The sequence below is a fragment of the Schistocerca americana genome, chromosome 8 (assembly GCF_021461395.2).
Source record: "Schistocerca americana isolate TAMUIC-IGC-003095 chromosome 8, iqSchAmer2.1, whole genome shotgun sequence".
Lineage (NCBI taxonomy): Eukaryota > Metazoa > Arthropoda > Insecta > Orthoptera > Acrididae > Schistocerca > Schistocerca americana.
In genome coordinates this window covers 77,418,883-77,439,622 of record NC_060126.1, presented here as the reverse complement: position 1 = coordinate 77,439,622, position 20,740 = coordinate 77,418,883, and the positions used below count along the sequence as shown (strand labels likewise).

General features: G+C 61.4%; 2 protein-coding genes across 2 annotated transcripts; both read left to right on the top strand.

Annotated features, from left to right (window-relative positions):
• The first annotated feature begins 5,972 nt into the window (after positions 1-5,972).
• LOC124545554 (nucleolar protein dao-5-like) lies at positions 5,973-10,951 on the top strand. Its single transcript, XM_047124502.1, has 3 exons — positions 5,973-7,111; positions 7,637-8,020; positions 10,747-10,951. Exons 1-3 carry the CDS (start codon positions 5,973-5,975, stop codon positions 10,949-10,951), a joined length of 1,728 nt encoding a protein of 575 aa, XP_046980458.1.
• Positions 10,952-11,017: 66 nt separating this feature from the next.
• On the top strand, positions 11,018-15,996 carry LOC124545553 (nucleolar protein dao-5-like). The gene is made up of 3 exons (XM_047124501.1): positions 11,018-12,156; positions 12,682-13,065; positions 15,792-15,996. The coding sequence occupies exons 1-3, from the start codon at positions 11,018-11,020 to the stop codon at positions 15,994-15,996; spliced, it is 1,728 nt and encodes a 575-aa protein (XP_046980457.1).
• The last annotated feature ends 4,744 nt before the right edge of the window (positions 15,997-20,740 follow it).

Here is a 20,740-nt window from a genome sequence, read left to right as displayed (position 1 = left end):
CGCCGCCGCCTCTACTTGTGCCGGCGACCCACCCCGCCGATGGCGCACCTTTCGCCAGCCGGCAATCGACACGCACCCACCCACCCCCAGGGCCCAGTGCAAAAAAAACACACAAAAAAAAAAAAAAACACACACACACAAACGACACGGGAGGCGCACGCCACCAACCAGTCGTCGTCTCAAAATAACAAACAAAAACCAAAAAACAAACAAAATAAACTAACAACTAGGGCAACACAAATCAAAACAAAAAACGCCTCGCACGAACCGCCGCCCACAAAACGAACAAGCACACGCACAGGCACAGCCTCTGCTGGCGACCACGACGCAGCGGCACGCTGCTCCTGTCCCGCGCCCCGCGCCCCACTCGATTCACAACTCACGCGACACCGTCAACGACGGGCTCGCTTCCCGCAACCTACCACCTTTCCGCCACCACGACGCACAGCCCCAGCCCCACCCGACGACGCCCGTGGCAACGACTGCACTTTCACCACCGCCTCCCCCTTCCACCCCAACACACACACAGCCAGCCAAAAACGCACTCGCGACCCACACATGCACGTGCATCGGCACACGCCAACCAGTCAACGTCGACAACCACACGCAAGGCTCGAAACGAAACCGGCGTCCTTCCACGTTGCCATCAAGCTACACGACACAAGACACAAGGAACCAACACAACAGCCGGCCCCACTAATTCCCACTCTCACGCCGCAAAAAGCACACCGAAACCGCCAAACGCACGCACATTCCCCTTCGCACTGACACCGACCGGCTCGCTACCACACCTCCCGGCAGCCGTTTCACAAACATGACACGGCGTGACGCGACATCACGGGCCTACGCACACCGGACCCACTCACACTCTCTCCTTTCCTTCTGTTTTTCCCGACGCCTTCGGCCGGGCACACGCGGCACAACGCTGCCAATTCACCACACCGCCCACACAGTCGACAAGCGCCCGCCCTGTACGGCACACGCAACGACGCAGCGCAGCAAAGGGCGCCCGCAACACATACCTCTCCTCTCTCTCTCTCCGCCGCCCGACGCGCCAACCGCCACACCACACCGCCAGCCACTCGCAAATTGTGCACTGCCACCAGCCACACGTCCAACACGCCGCGCCGCCTCCGGCCACCCGCCAGGGGGCGCTCACGTCCGCGACAACAGCGCGGCCCGCCGGGCCGGGCCGAACCGAACCGAGCCGCCGCCGCCGCCGCTGCTCTGCACTCGGCACGGCCACACCCTGCTGCAGAACGGGCTCGTCTCTCTGTACGCGTCTGCCTGCGCATCAACACAACACGACCCTTTTTTTTTTTTTCTCTCTCTACCGCCATCCCTTCTTCTCGCGTTTTACTCGTTGTTGCAGCAGCGGCGCACACCTACACATCCACAGCCCCAGCCCCAGCCGAGCCGGCCTCACCTCAGGGCCCGCCGCCAGCGTCTCCTCCTCGGGCACAGGTGCGGTGCTGTGGCCGCCCATCCAACCGCATTGCTGGCCGTCCAGCCGCCAGGCGTTCCCACTGCCGCGAGCCACGCCGCGCACCGACCCTGCTGCAGAAAACGAAGCATAGCCAGAGACCGACCGATACACAAAGCCAGCCGTCGCCTCGCCTCTTGTCCTTCCTGCCTTCCTTCCGCCCCCGCCCTTCTCACACCACCGCCTCTCCACTTTCGCCCGCCCCCCCCCCTCCTCCTTTTTTTTTTTCTTCTTTCTTTCTTTCTTTCTTTCTTTCTTTCTTTCTTTCTTTCTTTCTTTCTTTCTTTCTTTGGCCCTCTCTCCTTCCCGCCATGGCGGTTACGGCACCGCCTGCAGCGGCAGATTTTTTGCGCCCACACGCCTACTCCTACCACCATTAACCTTGCCCTGCCCTGCCCTGCCCATCAACGTCGCGGTCGAACCGACGCTTGCCAACAACACACTGCCCACGTTCCTTTCTCTTTTCGGCCTACGCCCATTACGCGCCGCCGCCACAGCACCTTCCCTTCCCACAACACACCGACGTCATCACACGCACCCAAAACAGGGGCCACGACCGTGTTCCTCGCCCACTCCCATCCCGCACGGTACGCACGCACATTCCCAACTACTACCGCGCACCCTCCCTTTCCAATCTGTGTGTCTCTGTGTCTGTGTCCTGTCCGCGCGTGACGCCTCTCAACATCCGCCGTCCCCCGTCCCGTTTTCGCCCCCATGAAGTCATCGCGCCGCCTCCTCCTCCCCGTCCACCGCCGCCCCTGTCCGCCCCGCACCACACCATACACCGCTGCTTGTCCCGGCCGTTGCCACCAAAGGCGCCAACCGCAAACGCGCCACGCCGCAGCCCCCGTGCGTCTCGCTCGCTTGCATCTCCGTGCCGACGCTGCCTCTCTTCCCGCACGCACTCGACCTCGACAACACAGTCTTTGGCTCCGCCACTGCGTGTTCCGGTGGTACGCACGCTGCAACACGTATGTACTCATTACCAGAGCGATGGCGAGGCATGACAGCATCTCTGTCTGACCAGAGAGTTATTTATCGTTGCTAGTCGGCGCTTGGACCGCGCCAGACGACAGTAGTGGCACGCAGCGAGTCGCCAGGAACAGTTGTTATATATATTGTAGCGCGAGTCGGGAGAGGTAGTAGTCGTCAGTCGACAGTCGACAGTCGTAGCGGGTGGACGGTTGTACTGAGCGGGCGTCGGCGGCGTGCTCTGCTCGTCTCGCGACTCTGGTCACGGTTCGGGACGATGTACAGTATATTGTGTTACAATAACAAGGTAGTGTGAAGCTGCATTGCGCAAATCTGATAACGTATGTTAATTGTACTTATTTTGTTCAACAACAAATGCCCCAATATTACTTTTTTTCTAAAGTAACTTTTTTTTTTTTAAAGAAAAACATTCACTTTTTAAAGACTACTTCCTATGGCATTTCCCTCCAAGGAGTGCAAATTAATTACCAGCCAGCACTCATTCATTGCACACTGCTGTGTAAGGGGTATCTACAATTGAGGAGCAGATATAAATGCACTTTTTTTTTTGTTTTTTTTGTGTGTGTGTGTGTGTGTGTCTCTTTTTCATTGGGGTAACGATCTTTGGCTCTTTTTATTCTGAATACAGGGCCAAAGGTCAACGCTGCTGCCCTCATACAATGTATCAGGTTTCATTATGTCTGTTGCACTGTTACTTATCGTTGGGTTTGTTTTGTAGGGACGTTAACATTCTGGCACATTTTTATTATCATCGGACTCTCTGCTATTTGTGCGGGGAGGTTATACCTGGGTCCATTTCCATTTACATTTTAATCTTGATAGACTTTTTGTTTTCTTTTTTGTTTCTTGTTGTTTTCCCTTCTTTTTTTGTTGTTTTTTTTTGTTTTGTTTTTCCCGCTCTCACCACCACCGCCGCATCACGCCATGGCCTCCCCCTTACGTTTTTGGTTTCTTTTTCTGTTCTTCAACTGCTTCACCATCACCGCGCCCCATTTCCACACCACAGCCATCAGCCTCCAAGACGGGCAGGCGCAGTGTGCCATTTCCGGCGCACAAGCACACCCGTACGGTACTCTCCTCGCCCCCACGCCACCAACAACACAGCGACCACGCGGCTTTCAGGCATGGCACGGCACCGGCGAAATGCGCCGCCCCCGCCCCTCAGCGCATCCGTCCGTCTCGCCACGTTCACTGACAGCCGCGTCTGCGGCTACACCACGACAACCACAACACAACAACGCTCCCCTCCCTGGCACCTCATTGTTTTTCTCCTCCTCTTTTGCACAAACCACAACACCGAGCACAGGCGCAAGCCACCCACACCGCGCCCCTCCCCGTCCCGTCTCTGGCCGCCGCTCCTCGTTTGCCCCCTCCCATCTCCCGAATGCCATGCCAGCAGCGTTACGCATGCCCCTCCCCTGTCCACACAACACTACCGCCAAACGAACAGCCTTCCGGGCCACATGCAGGGCACGCCCACCTCCAAACACTGCCAATTCACGGACGCAATTCGCTAAACACACACACACACTTTCTCGACACCTTTCTGTAGGGAGGGTGCGTCATCTCGACCGTGACAGAGTGACGCCAACTATCGACGATCCATTTCCCCCCACTGGTAAAACATGTCCACTAAACACCTACATACATCATTCAAGTACACAGACAATAGCATACACAACAATGGGAGGGCACACGAACATGGACGGCACGGCACTGTCATACACTCTTCCTCAGAACCATATCAACAAACGTTACGTACATCCGGGAAAGCGAAAGCAAAAAGCACAAGCAAAGGCAAAGCCCAATGCAGCCGTCAAAGGTAAGGTAACGTTCACCACGGCAGACACTTGCAGCCGCGCCGCCGTTAAACGCATTTCAGTGCGGCTCCAATACGCCTCCGACACGGGAACGTTCCGTTGCTCTACGAATGCGTTTCTCCCTTCCTCTCTCTTTTGCCCCCCCCCCCCCCCCCTCTGTCCTTTCCTCCTGCACTCTTGCCTCATTCCTCACGTTCTGCCCAGACATTCGACCGATCAAAGTCAACCTTTCGTTACCGTTCTCAGCGCGACGGTGTACAACAGTATGACGGGTGTGCCCAAAGACTTCGGTTCAGTTGCGTGACGCCGGTCTATCGCGCCGATCGACAGTTACACAAAACTATGTCAAACAAACAAATACATACCGGATGGACACAGACAAACACGTGTACAGACATTCGCCAAAAACGACCGCCGCCGCCGCCGCCGCCGCCGCCGCCGCCGCCGCCGTCGTCGTCGTCTAGCGTCGCGCTTACTGTACTGCACTGGACACGCGTGCATCTCGAATGACGACATCGGTGTGCGTGCGTCCTACGCAATCAGTCAGACACGGCTATCAAAAATCAGAGTCGAATGGTACATCATCGTGCGTGTCGCCGTACACGTACAGTACAATACAAAACAACAATGCGTCTCTTAATGGCACGTTCATTTCAACGTCACTCCACACACCTCCACGCTGCAGTTACGTCGCACCATTGTCAACTCGGCGTACTGCAAAGGGAATAGTGGGCGGCAAAACATTGCACATTTCACCCTCGCCATGTGTGATGTGCAAACCAAACCCGCAGACGGCCGTCGTTACGGTGACACACAACGCCAACGAGGCGTGCCACCATTCCACGCCACGGCGACCAACCTCGTGGCCGTACCCCGCAACAACGCTTTGACGCGGACCCCCACCCACCCACAATCAAAACGCACACATCACAGCCGTCCACAAAACAACAACAACAATTCCGCCCTTCCCGCAAAAGGCAAGTTGGTGGCCCTGAAAAGGGCCGTTTTGCCGCTCTCGCAACGGAGGAGCCTTCTCCATCCTTCCTTCCATTCCAGAGCCACCTCCTTACTTGGAGCTCGTGTACTTGGTCACCGCCTTCGTGCCCTCGCTCACGGCGTGCTTGGCCAGCTCGCCAGGCAGCAACAGCCGCACAGCGGTCTGGATCTCGCGGGACGTGATGGTCGAGCGCTTGTTGTAGTGCGCCAGGCGAGAAGCCTCGGCCGCAATGCGCTAGAAAATGTCGTTCACGAAGCTGTTCATGATGCTCATCGCCTTCGACGAGATGCCCGTGTCAGGGTGCACCTGCTTCAGCACCTTGTAGATGTAGATGGCATAGCTCTCCTTCCTCTTGCGCTTCTTCTTCTTGTCGCCCTTCGAAATGTTCTTCTGCGCCTTGCCAGCCTTCTTGGCGGCCTTCCCGCTAGTCTTGGGCGGCATCTCGAACCAACGTACGGCAGCAGCAACACCAGTAGCAAGCGCTCCGCTCTAGTCAGCGTCTCCCCACACAGTGGCACCCGCCGCCAGCCGCCGCCGCACCTTTACCAGCTCGCCCTGTTGCGGCCGCCGACCAATGGGGCGCGCGCGCAACCGGCCGCCGCACCCGAGCCCATAAAGCACCCCCACCCCGGCTGCGCCGGCACGCACGCACGCGACGCACGCACGATTGCGGTTCGAGATGTCGATGAGAGAGGATGCTTTACTTGCGAAGGGTGTGGCGGATCGCCGTCCGTCGGGGCCAGCTCAGGCGACTGAGTTGATCCCGGTGGCGGCCCCATCCGGCCCCCCACTTATGACGAACCGGCTTTCGACAACTGACGCTGACGGGTTTGACTCATCGGATTTTGACGCGCACCCTCGTGATCGAGTGTTCATTCTCATGAACAAACTCGCCCACGGGGGCCCCTACCCTGGTCGAGAGGACGACGAGGCGGCTATTCTCGCCTTCTGCAACATTCAGAAGGCTGCCGCTCTACCGCACACGAGGCAGCATGTGTCGGGTGTGCCACCGAGAGCCCCGCCGGTCGCATCGCACGATTTTGCGGTCCCGGCGGTGGCGGCCTCGGCGGGAGTTGCGCCGCTGGCCTCGACCACTGAAGAGGTCGATGTGCCCCCGGTTGCCCCCCTGGCCCCGGAGACACGAGAAGAGCCCGTGGCTGCGCTAGCTGCAGCTACCGAGATGGCGGACATGGACCTGCCCGACGCAAATCTGGCTGAGGCGATTGCCGAGTCGGAGCGCCGTGACACCGACCTTGACGCTCCCCGCGCGCCCAGAAAGCGCCGGGCTGTGACGCATGACGACTCTGACACTCCCTCTCAGACATCTGAAGGAGCGAGGCCGCGGAAGACGGCCGCCAGGGCCTCCCGCACCTCCACCACCGAGTCTGGGCTGACTCTCGCGGGCTCCTCCCGGAGCACCGCCGCGCAGAAATCGACGAAGACCACGCGGCGGCCCACTCGTTCACCTGCTGCTTCCCGACAGCCGGACGAGGATGGTTTTGTCGCCCCGCCCCGGCGGCACACTGCCAGGGCCGCTGCGCTGCAGCTACCGACCCCGCTGCCGACCGCCAACACGTTTGCGGGCGTCAGCGACGATGCGATGGAGGATGGCGCCGCGCCTCCGGCGCCGGCCCAAAAGAAGCCGCCGCCTATAGTCATCCAGTGGGCTGGCGAATACAAGGAGTTCCAGCAAAAACTGGACAGGGTGGCCACGTCCGCCACTGTCAAGAACGCTGGCCGTGACCTTTACAAGGTCACAGTGTCGACCAACGAGGAGTACCGCGCGGTGATGGACGCCATCTGCAAAGATGGCCTCCCGTGCTACACGCACCCCTCCGAGCCGCTCAAACTTCTGAAGGTGGTATTCCGCCACCTTCCCCTCAAGTTTGGTGCGGACTACCTTCGCGAGGAGCTCGAGGACCTAGGCTTCGGCGTCCGGTCCACCGGACTAATGAAGTCTCCACGTACGCATCGCGACATGCCACTGTACCAGGTTGTCCTCGTTGACAACCTGGAAAATCGGAAGATTTTCCAGGTGCAGCGGGTCGGCCGTGTCAAGGTCGCAGTGGAACCTCTCCGGGCCAAAGGCAAGAGGGCCCAGTGCTTTTCCTGCCAAAGGCTCGACCATGTCTCCCGCTACTGCTCCATGTCGCCCCGCTGCGTTAAGTGCGCGGGCGGGCACGAGAGCAAGTCTTGCGGGCTTGCCAGGGAAGACAAACCGACGTGCTGCAATTGCGGCGGCACGCACGTTGCCAGCTATCGAGGCTGCTCGGCCTTCAAACGGGGCCGAAATCAACCGAGGGGAGGGACCGCTCCTTCTCGTAAGGTGCACCCGTCCACCAGCTTTGCTGCCGCCACCAAGGGAGGACCAGCTTCCGCCACCCGAAGTTCGGCGCAGGTGGAGCGTGAGCCGCGGCCACCGACCGCGCCGTCCACGGCTTCGCCCGTGGGGGTGGCAGCCCCCGCGACCACGCAGGGCGCGCGGGCTGCCGCCCCGCGCAGGCGTCGCCGGCGTGCGGGCCGGGCCACCCCTGCCGCTGCACGACGGACTGTCGAAGACACTCTGCCGCCGCAGAGGACGACGCCTCGTGCTGCGCCGCGACCGGCTGCCGATGCTCCGCGGCAGTCGCCTAGTACGGAGCAGCCGCCACCGGCCGCCCCAGTGGCGGAGGCCGCCCCAGCGGCCCCCACCGCCCCCATGGCCACCGACGCAGCTGAGCTCCGATCGCTCTTGCGGTCGTTGAGCCAGCTGCTCGAGCAGCTCCCGGTGCTCGTCACCGCGGTCACGTCGGCCCTTCAGGCCGGCGTTGCAACTCCGCCGTGCCATGGATAATCGCCATATCCATGGCCTCACCGTTTGCGCCTTCAACGCAAACAGCTTGGTCCCCCAACAAGGGGAATTCAGGGAGTTCTTGCGCGACGAGGCAATTGACATCTGCCTCGTGTGCGAGACCTTCCTGAAGCCGGGAATACACGTGAGGGTGGCCAACTATCGGTGCTACCGCACCGACAGGCTGACCCACGGCGGAGGGACGGCCATCTACATCAAGGCGTCCCTCAAACATCACGAAGTCCAGCTTCCGCCCCTCGCTGCAATGGAGGCCACTGGGGTGGCTGTCACCACGACGGCAGGGGTCATCACCTTCGTTGCGGCCTACAGGCCGCCGAGGGGACTGCTTCAGGAGGCTGACGTCGACGCCCTGCTGGCACTGCACGGGAAAGTCTTCATTGCGGGTGACTTGAACGCCAAGCACCCTCAGTGGAACTCCCGCATCACTAACGCCAGCGGCCGCCGCCTCCTTCGCGTCACGCAACGGCATGGTGCGATAGTACTGGGGCCTTATGAGCACACCGTCTTCCCCCATCGCGGCCAGTCTGACGTGCTCGACATCGCCGTGCTCAAAGGTGTTGGGCACTTCACGTCCGCCACCGTTAGATGTGCCATGTCGTCCGATCACCTCCCGGTGGTCTTCGACATGGACGTCATCGGTGCATCTATGCCGTCCGACCGACACAACTTCCGAGGCATAGATGAGGCGCGCTTTCGTGTCGAGGTCCTCGACCGCCTCGAGGGCGCGCCCGATCCCGCTGTGCAAGGGGCTGACGAAGCGTTGGCCTTCTTCACGCGGCACACACTGGCTGCAGCGGAGGCGGCCACCCCCAGGCGGCCAGGACGGCCGCGAGAGATGTCGCGCCAACTCCCGCCACACATCCTCGAGGCGATCACAAACAAGAATCGCCTCTTTCGGGAGTGGCAGCTCACACGGCTGCCTGACACGAAGCGCCGCCTCAACAGGGCGCGGCGCGAGATTCGGGCCGCCATCGACGACCATCGTCATCGGGACTGGGCGGGTCTTGTGGCCACTCTTACAACGACGGACGGCAGCGCTTGGCGGACCGCTAAGCGTTTCCTTCGTCGTCGTCAGCGAGTCCCACCTCTCCATGTGGGTGCGGACGTTGTCTGCGAACCAGATGCGAAAGCAGGCATCCTCGCGGACACGTTCGCAGAAAACTTTCAACCTGCTGATGGCGTGGTCGATCCCGATCACGTCCGTCTGGTGGCAGAGCGCCTGCCGGTTTTTCTCGCTGCGCGACAGGAAGACGACGTGATCGAGCAAATCACAGCCGAGGAAGTGGACCTGCAGCTCCGTCGTCTCAACCCGAAGAAGGCGGGTGGCACGGATGGTGTCACCAACTGCCTGTTGCGGATGCTTCCGCCGGAGGTACACCAATCTCTGGCGGACATCTTTAACAGTATCCTCCGCTCTGGGACCTTCCCTTCCGCGTGGAAACACGCGGAAGTGGTTGCCATCCCCAAGAGCGGCAAGGATCCACGTCAGGCCGCGAACTACCGGCCGATCAGTCTGCTCCCGTCCCTCTCAAAAGTGTTTGAGAGGTTGTACGCGGAGCGGCTGCTGCGCCACGTGACGGAACAGCAACTCATTCCCGAGGAGCAGTTTGGTTTCCGGTGCGGCCACTCTACCACGCAGCAGTTGCTGCGTCTCGTGGAGCAGGCGATGCGAGCGCTGGAGACGCGGGAGTACCTAGGGGCGGTGCTTCTCGACGTCTCCAAGGCCTTCGACTGCGTGTGGCACGACGGCCTCGTGTACAAACTTTTTGCGCACGGGGTACCGACGTCGCACGTAGTCCTGCTGCGCTCGTATCTCTCGGGACGCACTTTCCACGTCCGAGCAGATGGAGGCACTTCCACCGACCGGCGGATTCGAGCGGGGGTGCCGCAGGGGTCGGTCCTCGGCCCCCTGCTGTACTCCCTGTACACCGCCGACGCCCCGCGGGTGGCACGCGTGGAGTTGGCACTTTATGCCGACGACACGGCGTTGTTCACCCGCAGCATGAATGCGGCCGAGATGCGCCGTCGCCTCCAGCTCGGATGTGACGTCCTGGGCGCCTGGTCCACGAAATGGCGCTTGAAGTTCAACGCTGCGAAGAGTCAGGCTGTCATCTTCAGCAGAAAGAGGCTGCCACCGGACCTACCGCCGGTCACGATCATGGGGGGCCCCATCCCCTGGTCGCGGACCGGCAACTACCTCGGGGTGACGTTGGACAGACACCTGACGTGGCTGCCACACATCCGTGACGTCCGAGGGCGGGCAGTGGGGCGCCTTCGTGCGCTTTACCCACTGCTCAACCCGTCATCGACTCTCCCTCCACGCCATGGCCTCACCATGTACCTGTCCCTTGTTCGGCCGGTACTGGAATACACGGCTGTGGTGTGGGGTAACGCGGCCGCGACGCACATTGCGACGCTCCAACGACTGCAAAACAGGGCGCTGCGACTAGCGCTACACAAGCCACCTCGCTATCCGACGAGGCTGCTCCATGAAGAAGCTGGGATCCCCTTCCTCCGGGATCGCTTCCGGCAAATCGCCCGGCAGTTCTACAGCAATGCAGAACGGTCTGGCAGCCGCTTGATTCGTGGTCTGGGCCGCCAGGTCCACCACAGGCCAACGACTCGTTGGCCAGATCTACTGCGAGAGTAATTATCTCTCGCCGCCCGATGTCGAAACAGAGGGCGTCACAATGAACGACGCCCAGCGAGGACAGCTCACCCTGTTAGGTCCACTGCACCCACTAACGAGGTCCCCGCAGGAACAGCAGCTCCGCTGCTTAGACTGCCTTTACACCTGGCTTATGTAGCCAGCGTTTTAATGCGAGTGCGAGTGCGCCGGCACGCACGCGACGCACGCACGATTGCGGTTCGAGATGTCGATGAGAGAGGATGCTTTACTTGCGAAGGGTGTGGCGGATCGCCGTCCGTCGGGGCCAGCTCAGGCGACTGAGTTGATCCCGGTGGCGGCCCCATCCGGCCCCCCACTTATGACGAACCGGCTTTCGACAACTGACGCTGACGGGTTTGACTCATCGGATTTTGACGCGCACCCTCGTGATCGAGTGTTCATTCTCATGAACAAACTCGCCCACGGGGGCCCCTACCCTGGTCGAGAGGACGACGAGGCGGCTATTCTCGCCTTCTGCAACATTCAGAAGGCTGCCGCTCTACCGCACACGAGGCAGCATGTGTCGGGTGTGCCACCGAGAGCCCCGCCGGTCGCATCGCACGATTTTGCGGTCCCGGCGGTGGCGGCCTCGGCGGGAGTTGCGCCGCTGGCCTCGACCACTGAAGAGGTCGATGTGCCCCCGGTTGCCCCCCTGGCCCCGGAGACACGAGAAGAGCCCGTGGCTGCGCTAGCTGCAGCTACCGAGATGGCGGACATGGACCTGCCCGACGCAAATCTGGCTGAGGCGATTGCCGAGTCGGAGCGCCGTGACACCGACCTTGACGCTCCCCGCGCGCCCAGAAAGCGCCGGGCTGTGACGCATGACGACTCTGACACTCCCTCTCAGACATCTGAAGGAGCGAGGCCGCGGAAGAAGGCCACCAGGGCCTCCCGCACCTCCACCACCGAGTCTGGGCTGACTCTCGCGGGCTCCTCCCGGAGCACCGCCGCGCAGAAATCGACGAAGACCACGCGGCGGCCCACTCGTTCACCTGCTGCTTCCCGACAGCCGGACGAGGATGGTTTTGTCGCCCCGCCCCGGCGGCACACTGCCAGGGCCGCTGCGCTGCAGCTACCGACCCCGCTGCCGACCGCCAACACGTTTGCGGGCGTCAGCGACGATGCGATGGAGGATGGCGCCGCGCCTCCGGCGCCGGCCCAAAAGAAGCCGCCGCCTATAGTCATCCAGTGGGCTGGCGAATACAAGGAGTTCCAGCAAAAACTGGACAGGGTGGCCACGTCCGCCACTGTCAAGAACGCTGGCCGTGACCTTTACAAGGTCACAGTGTCGACCAACGAGGAGTACCGCGCGGTGATGGACGCCATCTGCAAAGATGGCCTCCCGTGCTACACGCACCCCTCCGAGCCGCTCAAACTTCTGAAGGTGGTATTCCGCCACCTTCCCCTCAAGTTTGGTGCGGACTACCTTCGCGAGGAGCTCGAGGACCTAGGCTTCGGCGTCCGGTCCACCGGACTAATGAAGTCTCCACGTACGCATCGCGACATGCCACTGTACCAGGTTGTCCTCGTTGACAACCTGGAAAATCGGAAGATTTTCCAGGTGCAGCGGGTCGGCCGTGTCAAGGTCGCAGTGGAACCTCTCCGGGCCAAAGGCAAGAGGGCCCAGTGCTTTTCCTGCCAAAGGCTCGACCATGTCTCCCGCTACTGCTCCATGTCGCCCCGCTGCGTTAAGTGCGCGGGCGGGCACGAGAGCAAGTCTTGCGGGCTTGCCAGGGAAGACAAACCGACGTGCTGCAATTGCGGCGGCACGCACGTTGCCAGCTATCGAGGCTGCTCGGCCTTCAAACGGGGCCGAAATCAACCGAGGGGAGGGACCGCTCCTTCTCGTAAGGTGCACCCGTCCACCAGCTTTGCTGCCGCCACCAAGGGAGGACCAGCTTCCGCCACCCGAAGTTCGGCGCAGGTGGAGCGTGAGCCGCGGCCACCGACCGCGCCGTCCACGGCTTCGCCCGTGGGGGTGGCAGCCCCCGCGACCACGCAGGGCGCGCGGGCTGCCGCCCCGCGCAGGCGTCGCCGGCGTGCGGGCCGGGCCACCCCTGCCGCTGCACGACGGACTGTCGAAGACACTCTGCCGCCGCAGAGGACGACGCCTCGTGCTGCGCCGCGACCGGCTGCCGATGCTCCGCGGCAGTCGCCTAGTACGGAGCAGCCGCCACCGGCCGCCCCAGTGGCGGAGGCCGCCCCAGCGGCCCCCACCGCCCCCATGGCCACCGACGCAGCTGAGCTCCGATCGCTCTTGCGGTCGTTGAGCCAGCTGCTCGAGCAGCTCCCGGTGCTCGTCACCGCGGTCACGTCGGCCCTTCAGGCCGGCGTTGCAACTCCGCCGTGCCATGGATAATCGCCATATCCATGGCCTCACCGTTTGCGCCTTCAACGCAAACAGCTTGGTCCCCCAACAAGGGGAATTCAGGGAGTTCTTGCGCGACGAGGCAATTGACATCTGCCTCGTGTGCGAGACCTTCCTGAAGCCGGGAATACACGTGAGGGTGGCCAACTATCGGTGCTACCGCACCGACAGGCTGACCCACGGCGGAGGGACGGCCATCTACATCAAGGCGTCCCTCAAACATCACGAAGTCCAGCTTCCGCCCCTCGCTGCAATGGAGGCCACTGGGGTGGCTGTCACCACGACGGCAGGGGTCATCACCTTCGTTGCGGCCTACAGGCCGCCGAGGGGACTGCTTCAGGAGGCTGACGTCGACGCCCTGCTGGCACTGCACGGGAAAGTCTTCATTGCGGGTGACTTGAACGCCAAGCACCCTCAGTGGAACTCCCGCATCACTAACGCCAGCGGCCGCCGCCTCCTTCGCGTCACGCAACGGCATGGTGCGATAGTACTGGGGCCTTATGAGCACACCGTCTTCCCCCATCGCGGCCAGTCTGACGTGCTCGACATCGCCGTGCTCAAAGGTGTTGGGCACTTCACGTCCGCCACCGTTAGATGTGCCATGTCGTCCGATCACCTCCCGGTGGTCTTCGACATGGACGTCATCGGTGCATCTATGCCGTCCGACCGACACAACTTCCGAGGCATAGATGAGGCGCGCTTTCGTGTCGAGGTCCTCGACCGCCTCGAGGGCGCGCCCGATCCCGCTGTGCAAGGGGCTGACGAAGCGTTGGCCTTCTTCACGCGGCACACACTGGCTGCAGCGGAGGCGGCCACCCCCAGGCGGCCAGGACGGCCGCGAGAGATGTCGCGCCAACTCCCGCCACACATCCTCGAGGCGATCACAAACAAGAATCGCCTCTTTCGGGAGTGGCAGCTCACACGGCTGCCTGACACGAAGCGCCGCCTCAACAGGGCGCGGCGCGAGATTCGGGCCGCCATCGACGACCATCGTCATCGGGACTGGGCGGGTCTTGTGGCCACTCTTACAACGACGGACGGCAGCGCTTGGCGGACCGCTAAGCGTTTCCTTCGTCGTCGTCAGCGAGTCCCACCTCTCCATGTGGGTGCGGACGTTGTCTGCGAACCAGATGCGAAAGCAGGCATCCTCGCGGACACGTTCGCAGAAAACTTTCAACCTGCTGATGGCGTGGTCGATCCCGATCACGTCCGTCTGGTGGCAGAGCGCCTGCCGGTTTTTCTCGCTGCGCGACAGGAAGACGACGTGATCGAGCAAATCACAGCCGAGGAAGTGGACCTGCAGCTCCGTCGTCTCAACCCGAAGAAGGCGGGTGGCACGGATGGTGTCACCAACTGCCTGTTGCGGATGCTTCCGCCGGAGGTACACCAATCTCTGGCGGACATCTTTAACAGTATCCTCCGCTCTGGGACCTTCCCTTCCGCGTGGAAACACGCGGAAGTGGTTGCCATCCCCAAGAGCGGCAAGGATCCACGTCAGGCCGCGAACTACCGGCCGATCAGTCTGCTCCCGTCCCTCTCAAAAGTGTTTGAGAGGTTGTACGCGGAGCGGCTGCTGCGCCACGTGACGGAACAGCAACTCATTCCCGAGGAGCAGTTTGGTTTCCGGTGCGGCCACTCTACCACGCAGCAGTTGCTGCGTCTCGTGGAGCAGGCGATGCGAGCGCTGGAGACGCGGGAGTACCTAGGGGCGGTGCTTCTCGACGTCTCCAAGGCCTTCGACTGCGTGTGGCACGACGGCCTCGTGTACAAACTTTTTGCGCACGGGGTACCGACGTCGCACGTAGTCCTGCTGCGCTCGTATCTCTCGGGACGCACTTTCCACGTCCGAGCAGATGGAGGCACTTCCACCGACCGGCGGATTCGAGCGGGGGTGCCGCAGGGGTCGGTCCTCGGCCCCCTGCTGTACTCCCTGTACACCGCCGACGCCCCGCGGGTGGCACGCGTGGAGTTGGCACTTTATGCCGACGACACGGCGTTGTTCACCCACAGCATGAATGCGGCCGAGATGCGCCGTCGCCTCCAGCTCGGATGTGACGTCCTGGGCGCCTGGTCCACGAAATGGCGCTTGAAGTTCAACGCTGCGAAGAGTCAGGCTGTCATCTTCAGCAGAAAGAGGCTGCCACCGGACCTACCGCCGGTCACGATCATGGGGGGCCCCATCCCCTGGTCGCGGACCGGCAACTACCTCGGGGTGACGTTGGACAGACACCTGACGTGGCTGCCACACATCCGTGACGTCCGAGGGCGGGCAGTGGGGCGCCTTCGTGCGCTTTACCCACTGCTCAACCCGTCATCGACTCTCCCTCCACGCCATGGCCTCACCATGTACCTGTCCCTTGTTCGGCCGGTACTGGAATACGCGGCTGTGGTGTGGGGTAACGCGGCCGCGACGCACATTGCGACGCTCCAACGACTGCAAAACAGGGCGCTGCGACTAGCGCTACACAAGCCACCTCGCTATCCGACGAGGCTGCTCCATGAAGAAGCTGGGATCCCCTTCCTCCGGGATCGCTTCCGGCAAATCGCCCGGCAGTTCTACAGCAATGCAGAACGGTCTGGCAGCCGCTTGATTCGTGGTCTGGGCCGCCAGGTCCACCACAGGCCAACGACTCGTTGGCCAGATCTACTGCGAGAGTAATTATCTCTCGCCGCCCGATGTCGAAACAGAGGGCGTCACAATGAACGACGCCCAGCGAGGACAGCTCACCCTGTTAGGTCCACTGCACCCACTAACGAGGTCCCCGCAGGAACAGCAGCTCCGCTGCTTAGACTGCCTTTACACCTGGCTTATGTAGCCAGCGTTTTAATGCGAGTGCGAGTGCGCCGGCACGCACTCCGCTGCTCGACTCGCTGCCGCTCGCACCGGTCGTTTTCGTTTCCGTTTCGTGTGCACCGTCGCTAGCCCATCGCCATGTCCGGACGCGGAAAGGGAGGCAAAGTCAAGGGCAAGTCAAAGTCCCGCTCAAGCAGGGCTGGGCTCCAGTTCCCGGTCGGCAGAATCCACCGCCTCCTGCGCAAGGGAAACTACGCAGAGCGCGTCGGCGCCGGGGCGCCCGTCTACCTCGCCGCCGTCATGGAGTACCTCGCGGCTGAGGTGCTCGAGCTGGCCGGAAACGCGGCCCGCGACAACAAGAAGACGCGCATCATCCCGCGCCACCTGCAGCTTGCCATCCGCAACGACGAGGAGCTCAACAAGCTCCTGTCGGGCGTCACCATCGCACAGGGTGGTGTCCTGCCCAACATCCAGGCCGTCCTGCTGCCAAAGAAGACCGAGAAGAAGGCCTAAAGGAGGCCAGGCAGTCGCATCGCCGCGTGCTCCCCTGCACGCAACGCGCTTTGCCGGCTCGGCCCACAACAATCGGCCCTTTTCAGGGCCACCACACAAACCTACGTCCAAAGCAAAATTTCAGTCGTCCTCGCCGCACCTTGCTTTGTTTTTTAACTTTGCACTTTCACAGCACAGCCGCCGCCGGCGCACGTCCGCCATCTTGTCGTCCACACAGCCCGTGTGGCCCAACACACACACACACACACACACACACACACACACATTTTGCACGGTCGCAGTCGCCTTCCAAACGACAACGGCAGCAATAATGACCATTGTTAAAGGGAGGCGTGTCGACACACCGCCCTCCACTCCCGCGCGCAACGGCCGTCGACACGAACGAAACAAACAGCTGATCCGGCCGCCTATGCCCACACGCCTTGCCTCGGAAACCCCAACGCCGCCGCAAACACACAGAGCCAAACCACGCAAGCAAATAATCACCGCCTCTCGCACAACAACACACAGCCCGCCATCTCCATCGCGATCGATACAAAGACACACAATAACAAACACAAACGAAGCAGCTCCACACACAGCCAGCCACATGACACGTTTCCTTTCCTTCTCCCCTCCCAGTCACATCACGTCGCTCAAACGGAAAGAAAGAAACAAACAAACAACACAGCGCGCACACACGCAGCAACAACACAGACTCTTTCGCACTTTTCAACTTCCGAACAGTGTGGTGGCCCTGAAAAGGGCCGTTTTCTAGTCTCTCCCACCCACAAGCACGGCCGCGGGAAGGCCAGCGCCCGCTGCGACGCAGCCTAACCGCCGAAACCGTACAGGGTGCGCCCCTGCCTCTTCAGGGCGTACACCACGTCCATGGCCGTCACAGTCTTGCGCTTGGCGTGCTCAGTGTACGTCACCGCGTCGCGGATCACGTTCTCCAGGAACACCTTCAGCACCCCGCGGGTCTCCTCGTAGATCAGACCAGAGATGCGCTTCACGCCGCCCCTGCGAGCCAGGCGGCGGATGGCGGGCTTCGTGATGCCCTGGATGTTGTCGCGCAACACCTTGCGGTGCCGCTTGGCGCCACCCTTGCCGAGCCCCTTTCCTCCCTTGCCGCGGCCTGTCATCCTTCCTTCCTCGGGCAAAGCAAAACGTTCACAAACAGCAGCTGCAGCGGCTGGCGAGTCGGCTACGGTCTGCGCCCAGCGCGCCCGCCGCCCCCCTATATAGACTCTGGCCCGCCCTCCCCCCACCACGCGCAACCGAGGGCATATAAGCGCAGCACGGAGGCAGCACCGGACGCCGCGCCGCACCTAACCTCCACGCACGCCGCTCCGCTACCGCTACCGCCATGGCCCGCACAAAGCAAACGGCCCGCAAGTCCACCGGCGGAAAGGCGCCGCGCAAACAGCTCGCCACCAAGGCGGCGAGGAAGAGCGCGCCCGCCACCGGAGGCGTCAAGAAGCCCCACCGCTACAGGCCGGGCACCGTCGCCCTGCGAGAAATCAGGCGCTACCAGAAGAGCACAGAGCTGCTCATCCGCAAGCTGCCATTCCAGCGCCTAGTGCGCGAGATCGCCCAGGACTTCAAGACCGACCTGCGCTTCCAGAGCTCCGCAGTCATGGCCCTGCAGGAGGCCAGCGAGGCCTACCTCGTCGGCCTCTTCGAAGACACCAACCTGTGCGCAATCCACGCCAAGCGCGTCACCATCATGCCCAAGGACATCCAGCTCGCGCGCCGCATCCGCGGCGAGCGCGCCTAAACCGCGCCGCGGCACCGCACCGCACAAACAAAAACGGCCCTTTTCAGGGCCACTAACATCTCTCCGTCGCGAGCAAACTTTGTCGGTCGCCTGCCTCTCGCCCCACAACCACACAAACAAACAAAAAACAAACCACCACTTCCCGTCCGTCCGCCACACCCGCTCACTCTGCCTGCCTGCTAGCAGCGCGCAACAATCGCACATCATCCCTCCCCGGCCGCTCAAGGCGCACAATACCCAACGGCCGACGTCACACCGCACGGGTGGCTGGCCGGCCGCCGCTTTCGTTTCGAAAACAAAACCCGCACCGACGGCCAACGGCCAGGCACGCGCGCTCTACACGCCACCGAAATCCCCGCCGACTCCTTCCACATCTCAACGTGCCCCCCGTTGCAAAACATAACACACACAAAGAAACAAACAAAGACCGGACACGACGAGACAAGACATCCGAGAAGAACTGAACGCAGGCAAGCCAACCAACGTATTCAAAAACAACGTGACAGAAAACCAACCGTCGGCCGCCGCCAAAAAGCACGGCGACACTCAACCACGACAACAACACCACCGCTACCGCTACCGCTACCGCCGCCCACACCCGCCACCGACCCCCGCAATCCAACCACCACGGCACGCAAACAGCATCCCCACGGGCATACAGACAGACACCCACACCAAACGCAACACGACAATCAAAACCTTCCCCGACGTGCTTTGATGGCCCTGAGAAGGGCCGTTTTGGGCCGCGCGTCTCTTGCGCGCCACTAGACGACGACGGGGGGTGGGGACGACGGAGCCAAGCGCCAAACCCTTCCTTTCCCATCTCTTTCTCCTCTACTCTACTTCTTCTTCTTGGGCGAAGCCTTCGCCTTAGACGGCGTCGTCGCCTTCTTCGGGCGCGGCGCCTTCGGCTTCTTCGTCGGAACCTTGGCGGCCTTCTTCGCCTTCGACGGCGACTTGGCCTTGGCCGGCTTGGCCGCAGCCGCCTTCTTCGCACCCGCGGGAGCGGCCGACGCCGCAGACGCCTTCTTGGCGGCGCCCGCCTTCCGACCGGTCGCCGCCTTCACGCCACCAGCCTTCTTTGCGCCGGCCGCACGGGCGCCCTTCTTCTCCTTGCTGGCCGGAGCGGCGCGCTTCTTCTTGGCACCGCCAGCACGAGCCTTGCCGCCCTCGGCCGCCCCCCCGCCGCCGGCGCCGGCAAGCTTGAACGAGCCGGACGCGCCCTTCCCCTTCGTCTGCACCAGCTCGCCCGCCACGACGGCCGACTTGAGGTACTTCTTGATAAACGGCGCCAGCTTCTCCGCGTCCAGCTTGTAGTGCGCGGCAATGTACTTCTTGATCGCCTGCAGCGACGACCCGCCGCGCTCCTTCAGACTCTTGATGGCCGCCGTCACCATCTCAGAGGTGCGCGGGTGCGCAGGCTTGGCGCGCGGCTTCTTCGCAGACGACGCAGACTTGGCCTTCTTCGTAGTGCCGGTGGCGGCGGGTGCCGCAGCAGTCTCGTTCGTAGCCGCCTGATCTGCCATTTCGACGACGCGCGTAACACACAGCGAGAGCGAGAGCGAGCGGGACGGCAGGCACGCAAGCACAGCACAGCAGAGCAGAGAATCACTTTTTTTTTTTTTTTTTTTTTTTTTTTTTTTTTTTTTTTTTTTTTTTTGCCTGTGTGGTGTCGTTGCCGAAGTTCTACCGCCTTTGGCGGCTGGACTTCCAAGTTTGAAAGGTAGGTTTTGGATATCTTTATTGTCATCTTTTGTAGGACTTTGGGCTCACAGGGGTCCTTTGTGCCCTACATGCCTTAGCTTCACTTTTTTATTGTGTTGTGAGGGCCCTAGGAACCTTGACTTTATGCCAGGGTTCAGGTTGGATGGTTGCGACTCCTTCGAGTTGCCTTGTCGATAACCTTAAGTCGTCTATTTTGTTGATGAGTCGCTGGACATGTAGTTGGATTACTTGATCTATCGGTGAGACCTGCAGTTCATCATGTAAGGAAATAATTCGGGACCACCTGGGCGCTTTGAGTATGATCCGTAGACACCGGTTTTGTAAGCGTTGTAGTTTGCGGATGTTGGTGGTGGATGTGATTCCCCACGTAGCGCAACCATATAACATCATTGGGAGTATTGTCGCGCGGTAGATGCGGAGCTTCGTTGCTACAGTCATCTCAGTGCTTGCTAAGAAGGGGTAGAGTCCATGGATGGCGCGAATGAGTTTGAGGCGTTTGTCGGTAACGTGGGCTGAAAATGTAAGTTTATGGTCCAGGGTGACCCCTAAATACTTCGTTGTGGTGGACCAATCGATGGCGTGGTTATTGATCTGGAGGCGGCGGTGAAGAATCGGTCTCCGGCGAGTGAAGAGTGTGGCCTTCGTCTTGAGTGCGTTGATCGTGATTTTGTTGTCAGTTGCCCACAAGAGGAGGATATCAATCTGGTGCTGCAAGCGGGTGATGGCTGTATCTAATGAACGGTTACTGGTAAGAAGAGCCGTATCATCA

What these genes read in the sequence shown, in the direction of transcription:
- LOC124545554 (XM_047124502.1), top strand. Translation starts at nt 5,973, where the DNA reads ATGTCGATGAGAGAGGATGCTTTACTTGCGAAGGGTGTGGCGGATCGC. An exon ending in ATCTGCAAAGATGGCCTCCC is followed by an intron (nt 7,112 to 7,636) that starts GTGCTACACGCA and finishes CCCGTCCACCAG; the next exon opens with CTTTGCTGCCGCCACCAAGG. An exon ending in GACGCAGCTGAGCTCCGATC is followed by an intron (nt 8,021 to 10,746) that starts GCTCTTGCGGTC and finishes CTGGGCCGCCAG; the next exon opens with GTCCACCACAGGCCAACGAC.
- LOC124545553 (XM_047124501.1), top strand. Translation starts at nt 11,018, where the DNA reads ATGTCGATGAGAGAGGATGCTTTACTTGCGAAGGGTGTGGCGGATCGC. An exon ending in ATCTGCAAAGATGGCCTCCC is followed by an intron (nt 12,157 to 12,681) that starts GTGCTACACGCA and finishes CCCGTCCACCAG; the next exon opens with CTTTGCTGCCGCCACCAAGG. An exon ending in GACGCAGCTGAGCTCCGATC is followed by an intron (nt 13,066 to 15,791) that starts GCTCTTGCGGTC and finishes CTGGGCCGCCAG; the next exon opens with GTCCACCACAGGCCAACGAC.